This window comes from Anoplolepis gracilipes, chromosome 2 (genome assembly GCF_047496725.1).
Source record: "Anoplolepis gracilipes chromosome 2, ASM4749672v1, whole genome shotgun sequence".
Taxonomy (NCBI): Eukaryota; Metazoa; Arthropoda; class Insecta; order Hymenoptera; family Formicidae; genus Anoplolepis; species Anoplolepis gracilipes.
The window spans coordinates 8,862,330-8,884,400 of record NC_132971.1 but is presented as its reverse complement, the minus strand read 5'-3'; the positions used below and the strand labels follow the sequence as shown (position 1 = coordinate 8,884,400).

Genomic DNA, 22,071 nt, shown 5'->3' with positions numbered 1-22,071 from the left:
CTTGATAAGAAGATGAAAGACCTTAACAAATCCTACTCATCTTTCACAAGCAATTGAAAGAGGGAGGAAAGATGGAGGGAATGAGGAAATGGGAAACGCCCTATCGATAAGAAGGAGGAGAACACCCCGGAGGGAGTACCCGCAGAGGCAGCTGTAGCTAGAACGGCGGGCGAAACCAGGGAAGAGAAGGGTGATACCAGGGAGGATGAAAATCCCCCCGCAGAATATGTCCCCATGAGAGGAGGAACAGATTGGGCGAGGGGAGACGAAACCCCCGTGACAAAGAAGGGATCGGAGGCAAGCTCGACTCAGAATCTAAGTTTTATCTAGATGGCTGCTCGGGTCCTGCAAGCAAACCTCAACCACGCTCGTCAGGCGCAACACTTGTTCTTTCATACGCTGGCGGAGTGTGGTTATGGTTTGGATATCGCCGCAGAACCATACTGGATTTCCGGACACTCTTTTTGGGTGTGGGATGATCTTGGGTCCGTGGTCATTACATGGAGGGCGGAAGCCCCAGCCTCGCTCCTCGCCACGTTGGTGGGTAGGGACAAAGGATGGGTGACGATTAGGTGGGGACCTGTATTGGTCGTAAGGGTCTACTTGCTTCCGAGCCTCGATCTGAGAGATTTTGTCGAGAGGCTGGACTTTCTCTCAGCTATGATTGCCGGTGCCGGAATGGGACAAGTAATAGTCTCGGGGGACTTCAACGCGAAGTCGATAGCGTAGGGTTCCCCGAGGATAGACCGTCGAGGCGTTGCGGTCGAGGAATGGGCCGCAACACTGGATCTAAGACTCCTCAATGAAGGAGGAGTCAATACATGCGTACGAGAGAGGGAGGAGTCGGTGGTAGACCTGACCTGGGCCTCTCTGGCGACCCTCAGAAGAGTGCAGGGGTGGAGGGTGGCAACATTGAGACCCTGTCCAATCACAGGTACGTGGTCTACAGCCTTGTGGTCGTACCTGAGTTGGTCCTCCAGCGCCGTCGCATGAGGGAGTTGACCCCTCTGAGGCGCTGGAGCACCAAGAAGATGGATAGGGATGCCTTTATGGCCTCGGTCCTGTCGTCCACCGGGGAAGAAAAGAGAGGAAGAGGCCAGCCGTAATATTGACCAAAAGATCGAGTGGATCCGGGATGTCATGACGGATGCGTGTGACGCGTCGATGCCCCGGATCAAAGCTGGATTACATGGACGAAGGGCGGCGTATTGGTGGACCAGGGAGATCGCGGAATTACGACGGTTCTCGGTCCATAAAAGGAGGAAATACGCCCGCACAAAAAAGAAAGATAGGTCAGTGGAGGAGGTCAGAAGCTTCTATCAGGCATACAGAGTGGCTAAGGACACCCTACGCCTAGCGATAAAAAAGGCGAAAGCAGGGGTGTGGGACGAGCTCCTTTCCCATCTAGAGGAAGACCCCTTTTTTATTTTTTTTTGTTAACTGCATCATACATACCCGCCGACCTCACATTAGCCCGTGAGAGGGAGTGTCGGCGAGTTATGTAGGACTTTAACCCACTAAAACCCCTGCGAGTGTCCGGCCTGGTCGATTGACGGGGGGAGCGTGGGCATTGCCAGTGGCATAATCTTCCACGCTTCCCCCCCCTCGACATTTATGCCTTCCTCGCGGTGCCGGCCAGGTGAGAGCCGACACCGCTTAGTCGGAGAGCTGGCTGTACTCTCCGACTTCCAGCCGTGTGATGTTAATTATTTCGGGCTATGAGAGGGACACCACCTCTCCACGTAGTCCGCCTTTCTCCCAGATGGGGGGGGGGGTGCGAGGTCCGAAGATCAGGGTCTAGGTCCCGGGACTCTCCCTATCTCCTTACCAAGGAGAGACGAGGTCATGCGGCCCCTCTATCCATGAGGGGCCGTCCATCCTTCGCCTGAACGGATGACAGCAGGTGGTAAGAAGAGGGAGAGGAACGCACTCGCACCTCGGTGGATTTTTCACCGGGCTACGTTCATCCCCCTTGCCGTCATCCGTTTCCTTTTCGAGGCGGGGGTGGCGTAGCCCCCCCGCCGGCAACCCGGTGGACAGCGGGCTGCCCCGCAGGCAGAAGACGACGTCGGCGAGGCTGTCGCACAACGTGCCGTTCCCTCTCTCTTTCTCTCAGCAACCTTTTTCCGCGACATAACCGTCTCGCAGAAGAAGGCCATCGCCCTCCATTTGACTTCCCCCTCCAGCATTGCGGCGACTACCGTCCTGGGGAAGAGGTCAAAACCGATGACTGCGGTGAGAGCACGGCGCTCATTTGCCTACGCCAGTTAACTTGTGCTGCGCCGTGTCCCTCCCATCCTCGCAGTGGTGGCAAGAGGTGGTGCCCTCTTTTCCAATCTTGTGCAGGTACTCACCGAAGCAACCGTGTCCGGTGAGTACCTACGTCATCCTGAAAAAGACACCCTGGCTCCCCGTCAACCATTCCGATAGACGGGGAGCTATGGCCTCGACGGTCCTTCGACCCACATGGGTCTCTTCGACGGTAAGGTGGCGTCTCCACCTCACCAGAAGAAGCCGTTGGGCCTGGCACCTTAATTGTTGCTTAATCCCGGCCGTAAATGTGATGTTTCCTGCCTCCCGGAGCTAGCGCACCCGCCGATATACTTCAGCGTGGGAACATGTCACCAGCTCCCATGGGAGCAGGCCGGCCAGGATCGTGGCAGCCCTGTGCAAGACGGTGCGGCATGCCCGCGCCGCCCGTAGGGCCATGGGACGCTGAATTCTTCTAAGCGTTTCGCGCAATACGCGATCTCCCATGACCCTCTCGGCCCAGACCGGGGCCCCATATAGGGTCTTGGACTGGACCGTTCCGCACCAGAGGCGTCTGACGACGCCTCCAGGCCCTCCGAGTTCGGCAGGAGATTGCCCAACGCCGCGGAAGCCTTGGCCACTTTGGGGGTCAGGAGAGCAAAGTGCTCCCTGAACCTCCAGGTGCCGTCTATCTAAAGGCCGAGATATTTAAAACTCGGCCCACAGATACCAGGGTGTCTCTTCCCAGAGACAGTTGGGTTTCCGGTGGCGCCCCATGAGAGCCGGCGTGCATGAACACGGCCTCGGTTTTTTGGAGCGCGACCTTCAGCCCGACCGCCTCTATTCGGCGCACCACCTCTGTCACCGGCAGCCTCACGGAGTTGCGCGCCTCCATTCAATTGGCTCCCACAGCCACGACCAAGGTGTCGTCCGCGTAGCACACCAGATCGCAGCCTAGGGGAAGCCAGCCGGTGAGGACCCTGTCGTAGGCGATGTTCCATAGCAGGGGCCCAGTACTGACCTCTGTAAAACACCCCTCGTGACAGGCCTGGCCTGCATCGGACCGTCCCGCCCCGGGGCAAGGAGATATCGGCCTTGGAGGTAATCCCCGACCATCCTCTGGAGGTACTCGGGGACTCCAAAATCTCTCAGGGCCTCCCGAATACGCTCCCAGGGCAGGGTGTTGAATGCATTTGCGATGTCCAAGGGCGGCATGTCACTTGCGGTGACCTTCTCACTATGACCTTCCGCGAGGGATCTCAGACGCAAGATCGCGTCGATCGTAGATCTCCCCTCGTGGAAGCCAAACTGTCGGTCATTTAGATCGGGTCCTACCTCCTTCATATGCCTGACTATACGGCTGGCTATGATGCGTTCCAGCTTTTTGCCGGCCTTGTCTAACAGGCATATGGGCCGATACTCCAGGGCTAAAGGGGTCTTTTCCCGCCTTTGGAAGGACAAAATTGGCCCTTTTCCATCGCTGCGGAAACACCCCCCTCTTCAGACACGCGGAAAACAGCCTACTGAGAACACTCGCGAGTTCATCGAAGGTCAGCCTCCATATTCTTTGATAAACTCCGTCGGGTCCGAAGGCCTTGCTCCCCCGTAGCCTCTCGAGAATTCCTTCCATCTCCCTCCCTGTGACCCCCATTTCCTCTGTTCACTCGGCAGGGATCGCTCCGGTCACGGGCATCAAGGCCAACGCGTCGATTGGCTCTAACAGGTCGCCGGGGAACAGAGTTTCGACAAATATCGTCAAAATGCTGGGGGTCCAGGGAGTCTATCACTGAAGCGCCCGACTTCTTCAGTTTCCTGAAGACGGTTTTGTACGGCCCGACGCTTAGCGTCTCTTATCTCAGCGTTAAGGCGAGTCCTCATCACGCCATAGTTTAGACGTTTGTTCCGCGTTTCTGGGTGGTCCGATCCTAATCGTCTGGTGGCCCGACGAAGACGACGACTTTAGTGGGCGCATTCAGATCGTAAGGCAGCGATCCCCGACGCCCACCAGTAGGTCCTTCTTCTCACCGACCCTTCTGGGACAAGGAGCATTAACGCGGCGCACACGTCGACGACCCCAGACATGAGGTAATCTGCCTCGGCATTGGGGTCAGTGATATCACCAGTCCTGCCTTTGTCGGGCCAGCAGGCCGTATGGATGCAGGCCAAGAGTTTGTCTTCATCCAGCTTTTTGAGGGCCAATCACAACCTCCTCAGAAGCGCCGTTATTGGCGGGGGTACTGTTCCGTCGCGCGTGAGGATCACCCGGAACCAGACGTATAAGTAGTCTGATCCGGTTTCTACGTGGTCCAGCATGCGCCACTCCGACACCTTTCGCAGAGCAGCGGGGCTAGCCCACGTGAGATCCACGATGGAAAAACCGCTCCGGTGCCCCACGAATGTGTTGCCGCTGCCCTGGTTGAGGATCCGAAGGACCTCGGCAGCGGCCCAAGTCTCCACCAGCCTTCCATTGGAATTCGTTCGCGGGGAACCGCACATAGGAGAGTGGGCGTTGAAATCCCCCGCGACGACGGTCGGGCCGCGAAGGCAGGCGGCCAGATCGTCTAGACGGCCGCCGTATTCCCAAACGGACAGTCTGGGGGGAGGTACACCACCACCACCGTGATGGGCCCCCAGTCCGCCGCTACAAATCCCTTCCTCCGGGCGCGCAAAACGGGGAGAGGGGCACCTGCAGCGGGTCCGGCTACAATAGCCACCGGATCCCAAGGTATCACCCTCCCAGCGGTCGTCATCATGTGGGATCCGTAGGGGATCGGCGACTATTCCCAAGTCACAACCATTCTCTACCATGGATTGTGCAAATAAGTCGCGGGCTTGGTAGGAGTGATTGTGGTTCGCCTACAGAATTGGGAAGGAGGGAGCTCTACTCATTGTGAGTGAGATTTCCCTCCCTGCATTCGGCGGTTAAGTTGCCACTCGCTTCTGCTTCCATGACAGGGGTGAGGGTGTTAGGTGTGACCTGCCCCACCTCCACCACCTCTATCTCATTCTCGTTGGAGGCGTCTCCGATAACTTCTCGAAGACGCTTCCTCTTTCCCACAGCAATAGTGTCGGGCTGTGACATCTGGGGAGGAAGTTCCTGCTCCCTCTTCTTTTGAGCCTTGCTCGGCTCTTCCTTGTGTGGCGCCGAGGTCACCTCGGGAGAGGTGGAGGGCAGGGCCACCTCCTCTCCACCCAAAGGGGAAAAGGAAGGAGTTGTTTTGACTTTATTCTTTTTAGGGAGAAGAGGGCATGCCGGTCCTCCGGCTTTGTGGCCCGTCGGGAGCCTTTTCTCCTTGCAAACCGGGCAGTTGGGCTGTTTGGTGCAGTCCGAGACAGCATGCCCGGTCTCGCCGCAGCGGTAACACTGCTGGCTCCTGTCCGCCGCAATGCATACAGCCTGCACGTGGCCACGCGCGTGGCGACGGTAACATTGTAGAGGGCGGACGGGCAGTAGTTTGACCGTCCCTCTACTCCATCTGGATCGTCCCAGCTTTGGCAAGTTTGTTTGCCGCTGGGACGGGGTATGTAACTATGACGGCCCTAAGGCCATCAGCTGCCTGTGTGAAGCGGCCAACTTTGATGTCGGCCGCCCCGCACCCGCCAGCCAGCGCTACTTCCGCGGCCAGCTCCATCGCGGCAATGGATTCATCAAGGCGACGGATTCTAATTTCCGCCGTTTTGAGGGTACGAAACTATAACTCCCTCTCTTTCCTCGAGGGCCTCTTGCAGGGCAGAGGCCAGTTTAGCGGCCCTTTCTCCCCTTTTGACCCCGGGGATTTCCAAGACGAAGGCACCAGTGATGGCTTTCCTCGTCCTGATAGCGTCTATGCCTAGCCCTGCCAGGGGGACCTTGCTGCGCGCAAGGCGCATAGTGTCGCAATAATCCTTCTTGGCACAGGTGACCACCACCGCAGCCGACCGTGGCTGCTTTCTAGCAACTGGTTTATTGGCTGCAGTGGTCTTCCCCGGGTCTTCCTTTTCGCTCCAGGCGTTGGGGTTCGATGGGCAGTGTCCCTCACCTTCGAGAAAGGAGGGGTTGCAGAGGGGGAATCGGTCGTGCTTCCGCCTTTTTGTCTCTTCTTCCTCCTGAACACAGTGGCCCAAGTCTCCACCTGCGGCTTAGCGGTTGCCGGGAATGGGGCATCGGCACCGGTCTGCCTCCTCAGCCCGCTGGGCGCAGGGGCTGAGGAGGGAGGGGTGGGGGTATGAGCGGTGTTGGCGGCGGGGATGTTGGATTCACCTCCTCCCCTTTATTACTCATTTTCTTCCTACCCGAGGCTGGGGCTTGTCTCCCACTCGCCTCGGGTACTTTCTTGCCCTTTGGGGCTTTGGGGTCTGAGGAAGAAATGACCTCTCCTTTACTCTCCTTCGCGCGGGCAACTCCTTTCTTCCTCGGCTTAGGAGCCTCATCCGAGGGCTCCTTAGGGCCTTTGCGGGAGGAGATCAAGTTCCTCAGTAGGGTCTTGATCTCCTCCACGTCTTTCTTCAGGCCCCCAATCTGGCGACGAGCATGCTTGTCAGTACTCCCGGGGGGGTGCTCGAGCACTGGGCGCTGGACATCGGGGGATATGAAGGGTACGAGGGAGGGCTCAGTCTCCATTGATTTTTCTTGGCCCGTGGGGTGAGAGACCTCATTTCTTTGGGGAGGGACTCTTCCACTTTTCAGGCCATGAACGTCCAGATGGACCTTCTCCACATTGATAACTCTGGGTGGGCCAGGGGCAGGGGCCGCAGCGGCAACAGAGCAGGACCTCTCCGCCCTAAGGGCCTCGATTTCTTTCCAGCTCTGTTTCAGCTCTCTCCTGAACAAAGAGACCTCTTTCCGGAGGTCATCTCCGGCGAAGTCCCTTTCCCTTGCGAGGCGCTTGTTGAGAGCGCATGAAGCGGCTTTTATCTCCGCTGCCGTGTTTCTGAGGAGGCTCTGAAGCGGACTCTGCAGGTTCCCCGAGAGCCGGGCAACCTTCAGGATGGAGTTAACCTCAATAAGGAGGCGACCAAAAATGTCGTCCTCCGGGGCTTGGCTGAACTCTTCCCTGAAGGTGTCCACCAACCTGGCGACTTTCTCTCCCTTGCCCTCAAACGAGACGGACGTGTCCAAAATACACCTGGTTTTGTTGGCTTTGACCCTCCCTCGGGCGAGCCTATTTGCTTCCTGTTTGAGGTAGTATTGCTCTGCTGTCGGCGGCCTACCTCGTCCCCTTTCCTCAGAAGCCTCCAGGTCAAACTGCTTTTCGTCAGTGAGCAGGACCGTCTTCTCACCCTTCGAAGCGAAGGATGTTTGCGATCGGGATCGGCGCGACGCGCTCGAACCGGTCGGTGACGCGACCCTGGAGGACCTTCTGGAACCAGAGTTTCTCCGGCTACCTTTGTTACTGCCAGTTGGCAGTCCATAGGGGGTTGGAGTAGGGCTCTCCACACAGGTCCTTATTGGACCCCCCCAGTTCCGTCTTTTAACCTCGTTTTTGACGATGCCGGACCCAGGTTGCCTCGGGTTTCCCCTTCTTTCTTCGCTGCCGGGTTGTTGGTCCCGGCAGGGTTCTGGCCGTCGAGCCTGGAGAGCACTACCAGAGCCTCTCCCAAGGTCCCCTTCGCCATCGTTTTTGAGACGACCTTTGCTTTCCCCTGACGATTAATCGTCACCACACCAGTGACCTTGGGAGGTGTCCTTTTGACAAGGACCTCCCTGTCGAGGTGAACAGCTCTCCCCATTTCCTCAGAGAGACGAGTTTTCTCGTCCTCTACTGCCACCGACAATTTAGTAACGTAATCAAAATCCATTTCTGAATTAATCCCACGCCCCGCTGCGGCTCCGCCACCCAGGGTGTACCCTCTCCCGCCGCAGTGTCCCGAAACATGACCGGCAACACTCTACGACGGGGCCCCAAGTTCCCCCGGGGAGTGGCATACGACACGGGCCGGGGGATGGGCATCCCCGGCACTGGTTCCCAGCCCCCTACTAACCCATGGAGGTTTTTACGCCTCCATGGGCTTTCAGGAGTCCTGCGCCTCCGACCTCGCAGGTACCGCAGCGGGTGGTGCCAAGCGGGGGGCCCCATGGACGGTTGAGACTGAGTCGCCGCTCCCCGGCCCAGTCTTGCCCTTCATGGCAGCCAGCGTACCGTGTTATCGCTCCCTCCGAGGCCAAAGTCCTCGGAGGGGGCACCGACGGTGCACCACTTTAGAAGGGGAAACGGTCGCGATGCACCGCCGGCGGCACCCAACAACCGCTGCCAGGCCCAGACCTTGGAATAAGTCTAAGCGGCCCTGACAGCTGGACCGACCCGGAGTCGTTGGACAGTGCCCGTCCACGTGCTCACAGAGACCTGTGTTGCGTCAATGCCCAGGAAGCGCATATTTAGGAGGTCCAACCCGTGGTGGACCAAAAAATTAACAATAGTTAAGAAAAAGATATATAGGCTACGTCGTGCCCTTCAGGGAGGGCGAGAGGACCCTACTTACCTCCGGGTACTGCTGGAGTATTGTTCTTCACGAAGGCAGTATTGTAGGGGGGTGAAACGGGCGAAACTCGCAAGCTGGCGGAAGTTCGTCACATCGCACGGCAACCGGGAGCCCTGGGGCTTCGTTTACAAGCAACAGGCGAGCAAACTCCAGATTGAGGGGATGCTAAGCACACTCCGGTGTGGCGAATATTCCACAAAGTCACTAGGGGAGACCGCTAGTTACCTCCTGGATGTGCACATCCCAGATGACCGGGAGATAGAACACACGCTTGAACAGCGTGAAATTAGAAACGCATGCAGGGTCGCCCCCGATACAGCCGACGCCTCTTTTTTCACGGAGGCGGAAATGGCTCGCGCGGTGAAAACTTTTAAAAACAATAAAGTTCCGGGTTTAGATCTAGTCGAGGTCGTCGTACTCAAGGCGGCCTGTAAAGTAATCCCCGGTCAGTTAGTTAGACTTTTTAACGGGTGTCTCCAGTGGGGCGTCTTTCCTTCTGTCTGGAAGGAGGGTTCACTCCGAATCCTCCTGAAAGGCGAAGACAAGGACGAGAGAGACCCGAAATCCTACAGACCCATTTGTCTCCTCTCCGTAGTAAAAAAACTTTCCGAAAAGCTTATAAAAGCTCGTCTGCTAGACACGTCACTGGCACCGGGGAAGGTCTCCGGTCGACAATTCGGGTTCATGCCCGGAAGGTCGACGGAGGAAGCTGTCGTGGAGTTGCGACGGATGTTCTCTGCCTCCGAAAGAAGGTACGCCATTGCGCTTCTCTTTGACATTTCCGGGACTTTTGACAATGTCTGGTGGCCCCTTGTGTTAGATAGTCTTAAGAAACGGGATTGTCCGCGTAATATCTTCGAAGTACTCCGGAGTTACTTCAGCGATCAAAGTGTAAAAATTTCTCTTAGTTCCGCGGAAGTGTCCAAGCGGGCCGAGAGGGGGTGCCCTCAGGGTTCCGTTCTGGGTCCGGCCTGCTGGAACCTCATGTTTGATGGCCTATTGAGAGTACTGAAAGACGTGATTCCAGATAGATTCGCCGCGTACGCGGACGACCTCGTGGTCGTCATAAACAGAAACTAGCGAAGGGAACTCAAGACAGAAGGCCAACGTGTAGTTAACATAATAACAGAATGGTGCAGGTCCGCGAAACTTCAGATTTCCGAGCGTAAAACTGAAGCCATCATTCTGAAATCCGACGCGATCGCGAGAAACCCGATAGGTAGAAGGGGAGGAGCACGACCGGATAGGAAGCGAAAAACAAATTAAAAAACCGTCGATTTCGAGAACAGACCGCCAATTATTAAAATCGGTGAAACGAAAATCGTGTTTAAGCGAACGGTTAGGTATCTTGGCGTCTACTTAGATAGAAATTTAAAGGTCAGATCGCACTACGAATATTTAAACAGCAAAGTCGGGCCGCTGTTCGAGAAATTAGGTAGAGTAGCGAGAGCCCAGTGGGGCCTGCGTTTTAGGACACTCTTCACAATCTACCGAGGCGTGTTCGCACCGACAGTGGCTTATGCCGCTGCGGGGTGGGCCGACCTGTGTACGGAGAGAGATATTAGAATTCTGAAAACCTTGCAGCGTCGAGACCTAATTTCAATGACTGGCGCATACCGCACGGCCTCGTGGGAATCACTTTGCGTCGTCGGAGGAGCGACTCCAGTAGATATAGTTCTTTGCGAAGGCGCCGCGCGTTATAATGTTAGGTCGGGAAAAGACGCCAAGATCGGTAATATTGAGATCCCCGCCGGAACCGAAAGAAAAACCGCGATTGTAGGGATTAAAAACGAGGCGATAAATATGTGGCAGACCCGATGGAACTCTTCAAATAAGGGTCGTATCACGTTCGCCTTCTTTAGGGACGTGCGAGATAGACTAGCTGCGCGTTCGTTAGAAATAAATCATTGGAGCACACAGGTCCTCACTAGACACGGAGATTTTAGGGAAAGACTCGCGTCGTTAGGTCTCGTGGAAAGTGAATTGTGCATTTGCAGAAGTGGAGTTGACTCAGTTCAGCACTTCTTGCTGGAATGTCCTCTCTTTGACGCGCAGAGAGAGATTCTGCGAAGCGTCGTACCGTAAGGTAAATGGCAATGGCCGGATGTGGCACGCTTCTTCGTGTCAAGTCCAGAGGCCCTTTCCGTGTTTACCGATTTTTGCCGAGAATCCCTCTGGCTAAAGGGATACGAATCGTAGATTATATATTAGGTAGGTACGTTGTTCAACCGAAGAGGTCGGAGCCTTCGGATATGGGGGTGTGACCCCGTTATCTTCTCGGGACAACCACGCTCTCGAGCAGCGTTCGCGTCGCCTTAGATCAAATTAGGTAGGACTCCACTTTACCTTAATACGCCCACCTATCCCACTATTCCCTTCGCCCGACAGGGTCAGAAGCGTTCATCCAGGTCGGGATGCAAATAAACAGGCCTCCCCGTGGTCCCCGTGGACACGACGGATAAGATAGCGGGGTGAAGGAGTCAGATAGTGGCGAATACCAGCCAGCGGAGTTTATGTCACCCTAAGAAAGGAAGGATGGGCTTATTCGTCGTGGCCAAACTGTCCATCCTGCACAAACGAACCAGCAGGCGCTACTGAATTTTTCCGTCTCGGGGCGGTTCCGATAGACAGGATGTAAAAAAGTGGCGTATGCCTGAAAGGGCGAGGTAGCACGGGCCTTTCCCATTCGTGGGAACGGCTCACGCATTAACTGTGCCTGTCCACGACCCGCGTCGACCCCTCCGCCGTCCCAGCCCCAACCTCGGAATAAGTCCGAGCGGCCCGAAACGGCCCAGCCCGGTAGGTCCGGGAGTTCCGGAACACCTTCGACCCGCACGGCTCTTCCTTGCGGCCGCGCACTTAAGGGTAAACCACCCCTGAGCCGTTTGTCCACGAGGGAAAAGCCTCCCCCACTGTGGGACACCGGCCGAAGCCGGCACCCACGTCCCTTCGGAGGGACGCTGCGCGGCGGGAGCATTCACACACGCAGCACCTCATAGGGCCGGGAGTACCCAGCTATATCGCGGGCGAGGAGTAATCCTCCTCCAACGGTGCCGCGCCACCGGGCAATTGAAATCGGAGCTGCCAACCCCTACCAGCGATTGGGATGACACTTTAAACCACCCCGAAGGGTGGCCGTCATCCCTAAGGGAGTCGCTGGGTCTTTCCTTATACCCTTATAAAGGGTACTGTACGCTCTTAGGTCCCCTTCCACCTCGGAGGTTCACCCAACTTGGCCGAAGCCGTGTGTGTGTTCCATGGGGTTTCAGGGTTAAGCCTCCTCACCACGACAAGGTGGCGCACAACGAGGAGGCAAGGTCCTATCTGCAGCCAAATAGTAGGGTAAAAACTACCTTAATCGTAAAGGTAGGGTGTTATTTCATGCCGATAAACACCTTGAAACGAGCGCCTCCGTATTTTGTACAGAGGGTAGGCGCACTCCTGCTCGAACCGTGTGTAGCATCGGGATAGTAATGTCCTTCAACCCACATCGGGCTTCCTAACTCGTGTCTCTGCCTGCGCGTTTTTATACGAGGGGAAAGGCGGACCTCTGTGCGTACCGTGTATAGCATCGGGACTGCGGTCCTTTAATCTACATTGGGCGTCCTGTTAACCGGTCCATTCTTTCGACATTTTTTTATACAGGGGAAAGGATCCCTGTGTCGGCTTCGGTGATTTAGGGACTCGAATCCAGCCGACAAATCTTCAAACACCAGCCACCATACCCGAATCAGGAGGAAGCGACCCGTGATGCCGCGACCACGCGATGCCGGCGTAACTCGTTGCCCCCGAAGAGCCGGCAAATCCCCCAATACCGATATGGCCCGGAAGCAACGACCGTCCCAGGAAGCTCCTGTCGGTCCTGTAGGTCCGCCTCCCCCTAAGAAGCCGTGCCCCGAACGCTCGCTTCCCGTCTTGTTGGGATTTGCAACGCGTAAGCCTCACTTCAGGATCGGCACCCGGAGAGCCCGATCTGCGCCGGGCGCCTCTCCATCCGATCGGCTCTTCTGAAGAGGACTCCTCCGAAAGGGAGGACCCTCTTCAGGCTAAGGCCCTCGCGTAGTGTCTTCGTTACTTCTCGACCCCCGCCCAGCCACGCTCCGGCTTAAGGGCTTTCGCGCCCTTGTTAAATACTTACCTTTTCAATTGCCTTTCCTGATCCGGCGTTGAGCGGACCGTGGATCGAGTAGCGGTGCCGTAGGCGCGGAGATTGAGGCTGGAGAATCGTAAAGCTGTGGAGCTGCAAGAAATCTGAAAATTCCGGAAAAACCCGGTCAGGATTAGTCCATTCGAAGGAGCTCGAGTCGAGTATTGACCCGGAAATTACTTACCTTTCCATTTGGCAATTAAAGTGGATGGCGACCGTGGCCTGAAATTCAGGTAAGAGAGCCCGTCTTCGGGGTGTGCATGGATGGAGCGTTTTAATAGGCCCTATTGGGGACCAATAAATTGAACGGTTCGATCACAACCTTATCAATCATACACAATCAGACACTATAGCCGGCAGTCGACTCTGGCCAGGAAAGAGGAGAGGACGTCGACTTGGCCCGACGACCGCAAGTGTTGTTGCGACGAATGGAGTAGGCACGTAGATGGCGGAGAGAGGGATGAGCGCCGGTTGTTGATGTGTGTCGCGAGGCGCGTTTTGATTTTTGTTTATTGTGATAAGTTTTGTTTTGTTGGTTAATAGAGGTTTATAGAGGCATCTAATGTTGAATTGTCGGGGCTTTACCTCGGGTGCTAGTAATATAAGGAAAGATTCGGGAACTCAAACAAGTTAGACCTTAATTTTATTATTTGGATTATTATTTTTTTTTATTATTAGTAAATCGAATTTTGTTAGGTTTTCTATTTTTTTTACCTGGTCAAACTTTGTTCTGAAAAAATATGTTGCATTTAGAAACTAGGGTATTGATGTTATGCATATTTTTGTTTTATTCTCGACATGGCTCTATGCCGAATTTTGTTCTCTGATACCTTAGTAAAAGTAATTTGCGTAGTTCTGCTTCGCAATGACAAGGCATTACGCTGAGTTAGATATTTAAGGAAAATTGTAAGCGTGAAAGACCAAATTTGATTTGAGTTTCTGTTTATTATTGTTATGTTGCTTTTATAAATTTTGACTCGGTCCGGTATCAAGTTTTGTTTTGTGCGATTACGAGAAAAAGACTTTGCGTTTAGAAACTAAAGCGCACATCGAGGAAGTGCACTTCCTGTGAAACAGAGGGCCGATAGATGGCCCCATAGTGGTCCGGCCGCGTACACAGTGGTACGGGCCGTGCCATTTGTCCGGATCAGGGCGACATCCTTTTTGGCCCTAAACTCGCCCGGGCCCACCATCCTTTTGGCGTCCCCGGTGACATCCTTGGCCCACACCTTTGCCTCCGGTGTCCACTCTCGGAAGGTATCCATTTCGCGTGCGTCTTTCGGTTTTTAGAATAGGCAAGACGAATTACTACTAGGCGGACTCCTGTATTGGCGGTCCGGCCGCAACTCTCATGGATCCCTACCTTGATGAAGATCTTTCACAGGGCCCTGGTTTCGCAGAACCCCTCCTGGGTTCCACTACTAATAGGTTCCCGATCCAGCAGAGCCTTTCCCCTTGCACAAGTTCCTAGGGAAGGAGTCGAGACACGTACTAGCCCCAACGACAGTTGGCCCGGAGGGGTTTTCTATGCAACGACGCCCCAATTAAGTGCGTACCGGTTTCCCCCGGTCAAGCACCAGCCATTTCACAGGATGTTATCGCATTGTCGATGAACATCCTGCCCCGAACGCCTCCGTGTTTTGTATAGGGTGTAGGCGGACCCCTGTGCGTACCGTGTGTAGCATCGGGACGGTAATGTCCTTCAACCTACATCAGGCGTCTTGCCACCGTCAGGGGGGAGCGAACCCTGTTCCTTGTACTATTGTTTCCACGTGGAAACAACTGCCAAGGTTCTATCCGGACCCTCATTGTAGGGATATACTACCTTAATCCTAAAGCAGGGTGTTATCCCACGCTGATCAACACCCTGCACCGGGCGCCTCCGTATTTTGGTACAGGGGGTAGGCGCATCCCCTTTTTTATGTTGGGAAATGCTTTACGCATCCCTCTGGGAAACGAGGACTCCCAAAGGGTATGTAGAACTCACCCGGCCAATTAGTTATTGCCGGGCATACCCACTAAAACCCACCTCTCTCGGCCGCCTCCTTCCGGGACATGACATCTCCGCAGAAGGAGGCGGCCACCCTCCATTTGTCTTCCCCGGTCACCATGGTGAAAGCCATGGAGACTTCCTTCCCTATGGCACCCCGCAGGGCACGGCGTCGCTCATCCCACGCCCGGCACTTGACTAGGGTATGCTCTGCCGTGTCCACCGGGGCGTCACGTAGTGACACGTGGTCGACTCTTCTCTTCCGATTCGGTGTAGGTACTCCCCGAAGCAACCATGCCTGGTGAGCACCTGCACCGTCTTAAAATCGAGGGCACCGTGTTGTCGGTCCACTCAGTCCATAAAGACTGGACGGATAGCCTCGACGGCGTGTAGGCCTGTCCTAACCAGTGTGGCGATACGGGCCGGGTTTTTCGCGCATGCGCGGCCAGCGCGCTCTCACTGAAGTATCTAATTTGAGTAAAAGAGGGTATCATTAATCGCTTATATAAGATTTTTAAAAAATTGTAAAATTTAATAAATTACTCCTTTATTTGAATAAGATATTTAGTAATTGAAAATAAATAAATATTATATATAAATTAAAGTAAATACATTTATATATAAATATATATTTATATATATATATATACATATATGTATATATATACATGTATATGTATACACATATATAAATATAATTAACGAAATATTTTCTTATTGTAGAATAAAATAAAGAAAAGCTGAAAAAGAAACAAGAGTACTGAAATAACTTTAAACATAGAACACATTTTAATTAACTCAAAATAAAATACTTTATTACGCAGAAATCTTACATAGAATACCAACATTTGTTGCAAGGGTAAGGAAAACTGCCAAAAACCTTACCAGTATTCTCACAAACAAAAAATATAACAAAATTACAACATTTCTTGTATAAATAAAATATTGAAAATTTTAATAATATATAAATATTATAATAAACTAAATCAATAATAAACTAAAATAACATCTTTTAATAAGTAATTTTACAAATAAAACTAAATAAAATTAAAACGCAAATAATTATAATTATTTAAATAACAAAAATTACTAATAAAAAATTACTAATATATATATATTTACAAACAAAAATAATATTGCACATTAAACTTTGGTTTTTAGTTTTTACATTAAGTACATTAATGCAGGTACAATATATTATAATAATAAACTCTGAAAAGTAAAACAAGTTAATAAAAATATATGACTAACATGCATCAAGAAGATATCGGCTAGATGTGTGACTCGACGTTATATTAAATAATAATATTTAAAAATAAAATAAAAGCTATTAAGTACCATCAGGTGTGCATTGTTCTCCATATAAATTTTGTGCGTTATGCAGTTCTAAATGTCTAGCGTCTACCTTAAAGTTTACACAATTAATATTTTCGGCTTGAAAATAAGACCAAATCGCGGAAAGAGTATTATTAGATATTCGGTTCCTTTTTTTATTTTTTACATCGGTTACTATTGAAAAAATTCGTTCGGCCTTGGCATTTGAATGAGGAAAAGAAAGAACTACTTTGACTAAAGATTCTAAATTTGGAAACATCTTTTTCCCAGATATATCTATACATTCTACTATTTTCTTCCCCATCATATCTATTTGTAAAGAAGCTAACTCTTTTTTTTGTTCGATGGTAAAACTTGATGGCAAAATTTGCCATTCAAAAGCTAACTTTGTTACGTCAATATTTTCTACTCGCGCAGCAATATAAGATAAATCTTTTATTTTATCTCGATCTTCTTCATAGAGAGCAATTTTTGGTTCCAAAAAAGTTAATTGTTCAAAAAGACTATTTTTATATGGTAAACGCTTCAACATTTCTTGAACTGCCGTTATATAAAAATTTAAACATTGTAATTTAATTTGTTTCGCGCATTCCAAAGATAATGTTTCTAAAAATTTATTACATTCGGTTCCAAGATATATATCTTCTACATGTTTTATATTATTTTGATCATCTATATTCAAATTAGAAATATCTTTAAGAGCATCTAAATTCATGAAATTTTGAGCAAATTGTCGGATTAATTTTTGACTACTTTTATATAATTTATGAATTAAGAGGATGCCGTACCATCCTATCTTACCGATAAAACGCTAATATTTTTTAAACTCACCGATATCTTTGTTAATTAAAATGATTGATAAATTCTTTTCTACGATTGAAGTATTTTTAATAACAATGACAGCTATATTTCAAATAAAAAATCAAACATTTACAATTTTGTTATGACTTTTTTGCGTCAGGTCACAAGAATATTTATCTAATGTAAAAGTTCTGCAGCTTATTCATGCAGCAAATGTAGCTGGCTCGATAGGGATAACATAAGAGAGTATTAGTGAGCTTTTAGAAATGAGTTCGGAAATTTAATAAAAAAGATAAATGTAGTTGAAATTTTCGTGTATTATGTGTGCGTGAGATCAAGGCAAGAGAGAGAGACAGAGCGATAGATTAATTCGCTGAAATTACAACAGATGAAGCTCAGGGATGTCAGTCGCACTGCTGACAGCAGTGACAGCACGCAGCACGCGGCAGCGTGGGAAAATATACACACACTAAACTATATGCACATGAACACGGGCATATAGCTTAGTGTGTGTATCCCCTCAAACGCTGTGCGCTGGTCGCGGAGTGATCTTGATCTGGCATCCCTGATGGAAGTGTTTATATGACAACTTTTGACAAGGTTAGATTGACATAACAAGGTTAGAATGACATAACGAACAATTTCCTTTATGAATCAAAGAGGAAAGTTATTACTTTCCTCTTTGATTCATAACGCAGACTCTGCCTGAAGATTGAATTAATTATATACAGGGTGTCCCAGACTTACCGAATCATCTGTTAATGGTGGATTCCTGAGGTCATTTAGAGACAAAAATCCTAATACCAAAATGTCAAGGTTACGATAGTTTTCAAATGGTAAGAGTTTAAAGTTGACCAGTGCAGACTCTGCCTGAAGATTGAATTAATTATATACAGGGTGTCCCAGACTTACCGAATTATCTGTTAATGGTGGATTCCTGAGGTCATTTAGAGACAAAAATCCTAATACCAAAATGTCGAGGTTACGATAGTTTTCAAATGGTAAGAGTTTAAAGTTGACCAATTAGCATGACAAAACTTCACGCGCTCAGGCACGTCGCATATTAAAAGTGCCACCGCACTAAATTTAATTATTGACATTGAAATATTGATAAATTATATATTTAATTTATTGTTAAATTATTATTATGTAGTAATTTATTGTTATTAAAATAATTTTATAAATTTATCTCCTTCATGTGCGGTTAATAAATTTCGGTATTAGAATATCTCCGCAATGACAGAAAATCCTCGTAGCCACCCAATTAAATTCAATGTCGATGTTGCGCGTGGAATTACAAGGATTTTCTGTCATTGCGGAGATATTCTAACACCAAAATTTATTAACCGCACATGAAGGAGATAAATTTATAAAATTATTTTAATAACAATAAATTACTACATAATAATAACTTAACAATAAATTAAATATATAATTTATCAATATTTCAATGTCAATAATTAAATTTAGTGCGGTGGCACTTTTAATATGCGACGTGCCTGAGCGCGCGAAGTTTTGTCATGCTAATTGGTCAACTTTAAACTCTTACCATTTGAAAACTATTGTAGCCTCGACATTTTGATATTAGGATTTTCGTCTCTAAATGACCTCAGGAATCCATCATTAACAGGTGATTCGGTAAGTCTGGGACATCCTGTATATGCATATGTATAGTGAATTATATTTTTGCATATGAATAGTGAATTAGAAAACTTACATGGTGGGAAAAGGATTACGGAGGCCTATATAAAATTGTTAACAGTTTTGTTGTGATATATACAAATAATTTTGTGTATGACTCAAGGAGGAAAATAATAGCATAGACTCTGCCTGAAGATTGAACTGGAAAAAAGCGACCTTATAGTTTTGCATATGAATAGCTGTCACTCGTTGTTTACTAAAAAGTTACATACAAAAATTGTTAAAAATTGACGTTTTTTGCAATTATTTTATCAAATACTGGAAATTTTAAAAAATGTTTCCAATAAAAGTTGTAAGTCTCTTCAAAATACACGTTTTATATCCTATCCATTTTTATTATACAAGTGATAGTTTTCGAGAAAAACAACGATAAAGACTATAAACCTCATACAATATTAATTATAATATCATATATAATATAGTCCCACTGTATCCGCGCATACACTTTCCTACCCACACAATAAATGGGTTGGGTTAGGTTATTTTTTTTGGAAGTGGAGCCCCCCGCAGGGGGGCGGAACCCACTGTATCCACGCATACACTTTTCACATAGAAAGTCTATTAAACTCTAAGTCATTTATTGTGTGGGTAGGAAAGTGTATGCGCGGATACAGTGGGACTATATTATATATATTATAATTAATATTGTATGAGGTTTAAAAAAAATCCAGAGGCGATCTATTCGTGTGCTGGTTGTAAAAAAATCCAGAGGCGATCTATTCGTGTGCTGATTGTAAAAAAAATCCAAAGGCGATCTATTCGTGTGCTGGTTGTAAAAAAATCCAGAGGCGATCTATTCGTGTGCTGGTTGTAAAAAAATACAGAGGCTATCTATTCATGCACTGGTTTTAGAAAACTATATACGATGAAAATGTCGATCTTTGTAAAGATAACAATGATTTCGTTATCGAAAATGGCCCTCTGGATATGAATCGTATCCAGGGAAGCATGCCTAAAGGCCGTTACATTGTCGACATTGTTACTCAGAGTATCAATAACAAATCCATTAGAAAATCAGTGGTATCACTGTCTGAAATAATGAATTCGGAGGTTGATATCAGAATAACGGAAAATCAACCAAATAAAGAAGAAAATATCGATCTTTGCAAAGATAACAAAGATTTTGTTATCGAAAATAGCCCTCTACGAATCGTATCCAGGAAAGATTGCCTGAAGGCCGCCGCATTGTTGACATTTCTTTTCTATGGAATGAAATTCATAGAACGTTCGATAATCATGCACAAGGAATAGAATGCCAATTTAAAGATTGGAAACTCATAAATTCTCGTCGCATTGGGTTAATGACACAATTGTTCTTCAAGTGCCAAATGTGCCATTATGAAGCTAACATCTGGTCAAAACTCCAAAAACCGAAAACATTGGACATAGCTGCTGTAGCAGGAACTATCATAACGGGAATTGGTTTTGCCCAGTTTGAAGAGCTATGTGCATAAATGTTCGTTGTATGTCCGACAAAACTTATATTAAATATAGGGAAAGGTTAGTTAATACTTTTCAAGAAACAGCCATGGAAAATATAAAAATGGCTAGCGAAATTCAAAAACAACTAGCTCTAGAAAAAAATGAAGTTATAAATGGTATTCCGTATATAACAGTCGTAGCGAATGATAGTTTAGCAAGATGATTGTATCATAATTAGTTATTCAATTAACAATTGTGATATAACTAGAGATGTATAACATGAAAAAATTTTAAAAGCGATTGCTCCTCTTCCTGTTATTATGAATAACATTTTGCCTATCGATAGCAAAATAAACGATGAATCATTAGATCGTTTTTTGCGTATCGTAAGAGAAACTTCAGATTATGAAACGCAAAGTGTGCAATATCTGGAGTTCCCTCATATGATTACAGCCAGCCAAAGTAAGAAAAGCTCACAAATCATTGGAAGGAATTGTAGTGATCACTGGCGATGTCTTTTCTTTGATGGCACCAAACTTCGCGTATATGATAGCCTATCTGGTTGTACATATGATAAGTTGGTACCCAAGGAAAAAGACTATATTCGTCTACGTTATCCTACAATAAATAAAAATAATATTTTTTTTGAAAAAGTTAAAAAACAACTTGATAGCATTAGTTGGGCATTTATGCTGCAGCTTTCACCACAACTATAGCCTTAGGAGGCAATCCTTGTGAGGAAAATTATTCGAACAATGTTAAATGTTATGCAAGAGCATCTTTTTAAAATTATAGAAGGCAACTATTGCCTTTTCCTAGATAATATACCATTATCTTGATAATAGAAAAAAAAAGATGTTTTAATACTGTTTGTAAATTGAAATCGGAGAGACGTAAAAAATAAATAAAATATTTTGATTGCGTCATGGAAATGAGCGATGGAGAGGCCCATTCTACATTTTCAATATTAAAAATATTTCATATTTTTACTGCTCTATCATCTCGTACACGTTAATCTAAACGTATGTATCTCAGAGTATAGATAACAGTAAAATAGAAGTATATTTGCCTTTATAGCATTTATTTGTCTTTATTTGATATACAATTCCATAAAATTGCTTACAATAGTTACCCAGATAGCAATGCGTGATGATCAGATTTCATTACGTCATGATCTTATGATATTGATATATATATTGTAATCATATCATGATGATACATATCATGAACACAAGTTACGCACACATGAGTACACAATAGTAGTATGAACATTATTTATGTATTCATTATGTCGTTCTTTTGTGAACTTTTATAGATATCATAACATGTCTGCATTCTGAGCAGCATATGAGCCCGCATCTGTGTCTATGTTTGTCAAAATATGAGGACAACATGAACTCAGAATGCATATATTTTGCTGTCTGGGTATATTGTAAGCAATGCAAAGCATATATATGCTTTTCAAAGAAGAATAAAATTCGATTATATGTGTATGAATAGAGGGTGTGCCAAAAGTGTGGATACACTCAAATATCTAATAAACGATACGTTTTAGAAAAAAACGTTTCAGACAAAAGTTATTGGATTCAGAGGGGAACATTCGACGGTACAATTGGTTTGACTTTGTATAGTCATTTGAAGGTCATGTGAAGGTCACCTTCAATTTTTAAATAGAAAACCATAGTTTTCATTGCATTTTCTTATAGCTTATCTCGAGAGCTTTCTAAAACACTATGATAAAGTATTTTTTCATTAAAAACTTTTTGAGTTATAAAGTTTGGAAGTTACAAAATTTTGACACAAGGTATAAAATATCTCGCAAAATAATCATTTTTCGCTTATCATACCTTAATACTTTTTCGCATAGAATAACAAGATGAATCGATTGGTGTAAAGAAAACACAGTTATCTTTTCAAAAAAATTAGCAACTGCATGTTGCAAATTACATATTTTGTTTATAAGCAA

At 47.8% G+C, this 22,071-nt stretch overlaps 3 protein-coding genes across 3 annotated transcripts; 1 reads left to right on the top strand and 2 right to left on the bottom strand.

Annotated features, from left to right (window-relative positions):
* Positions 1-330: 330 nt before the first annotated feature.
* Positions 331-729, top strand: LOC140663300 (uncharacterized). Its single transcript, XM_072887383.1, has one exon. It carries the CDS (start codon positions 331-333, stop codon positions 727-729), a length of 399 nt encoding a protein of 132 aa, XP_072743484.1.
* A 1,854-nt stretch (positions 730-2,583) lies between these two features.
* Positions 2,584-3,145, bottom strand: LOC140663299 (uncharacterized). Its single transcript, XM_072887382.1, has 2 exons — positions 2,981-3,145; positions 2,584-2,919 (listed from the first exon to the last, which is right to left on the bottom strand). The coding sequence occupies exons 1-2, from the start codon at positions 3,143-3,145 to the stop codon at positions 2,584-2,586; spliced, it is 501 nt and encodes a 166-aa protein (XP_072743483.1).
* A 1,304-nt stretch (positions 3,146-4,449) lies between these two features.
* Positions 4,450-5,058, bottom strand: LOC140663294 (uncharacterized). Its single transcript, XM_072887364.1, has one exon. It carries the CDS (start codon positions 5,056-5,058, stop codon positions 4,450-4,452), a length of 609 nt encoding a protein of 202 aa, XP_072743465.1.
* Positions 5,059-22,071: the final 17,013 nt, after the last annotated feature.

Coding starts and splice junctions, on each gene's coding strand:
- LOC140663300 (XM_072887383.1), top strand. CDS start 331: ATGGCTGCTCGGGTCCTGCAAGCAAACCTCAACCACGCTCGTCAGGCG.
- LOC140663299 (XM_072887382.1), bottom strand. CDS start 3,145: ATGGAGGCGCGCAACTCCGTGAGGCTGCCGGTGACAGAGGTGGTGCGC. Junction 2,920..2,980: donor CTCTGGGAAGAGACACCCTG/GTATCTGTGGGC, acceptor CTGGAGGTTCAG/GGAGCACTTTGCTCTCCTGA.
- LOC140663294 (XM_072887364.1), bottom strand. CDS start 5,058: ATGGTAGAGAATGGTTGTGACTTGGGAATAGTCGCCGATCCCCTACGG.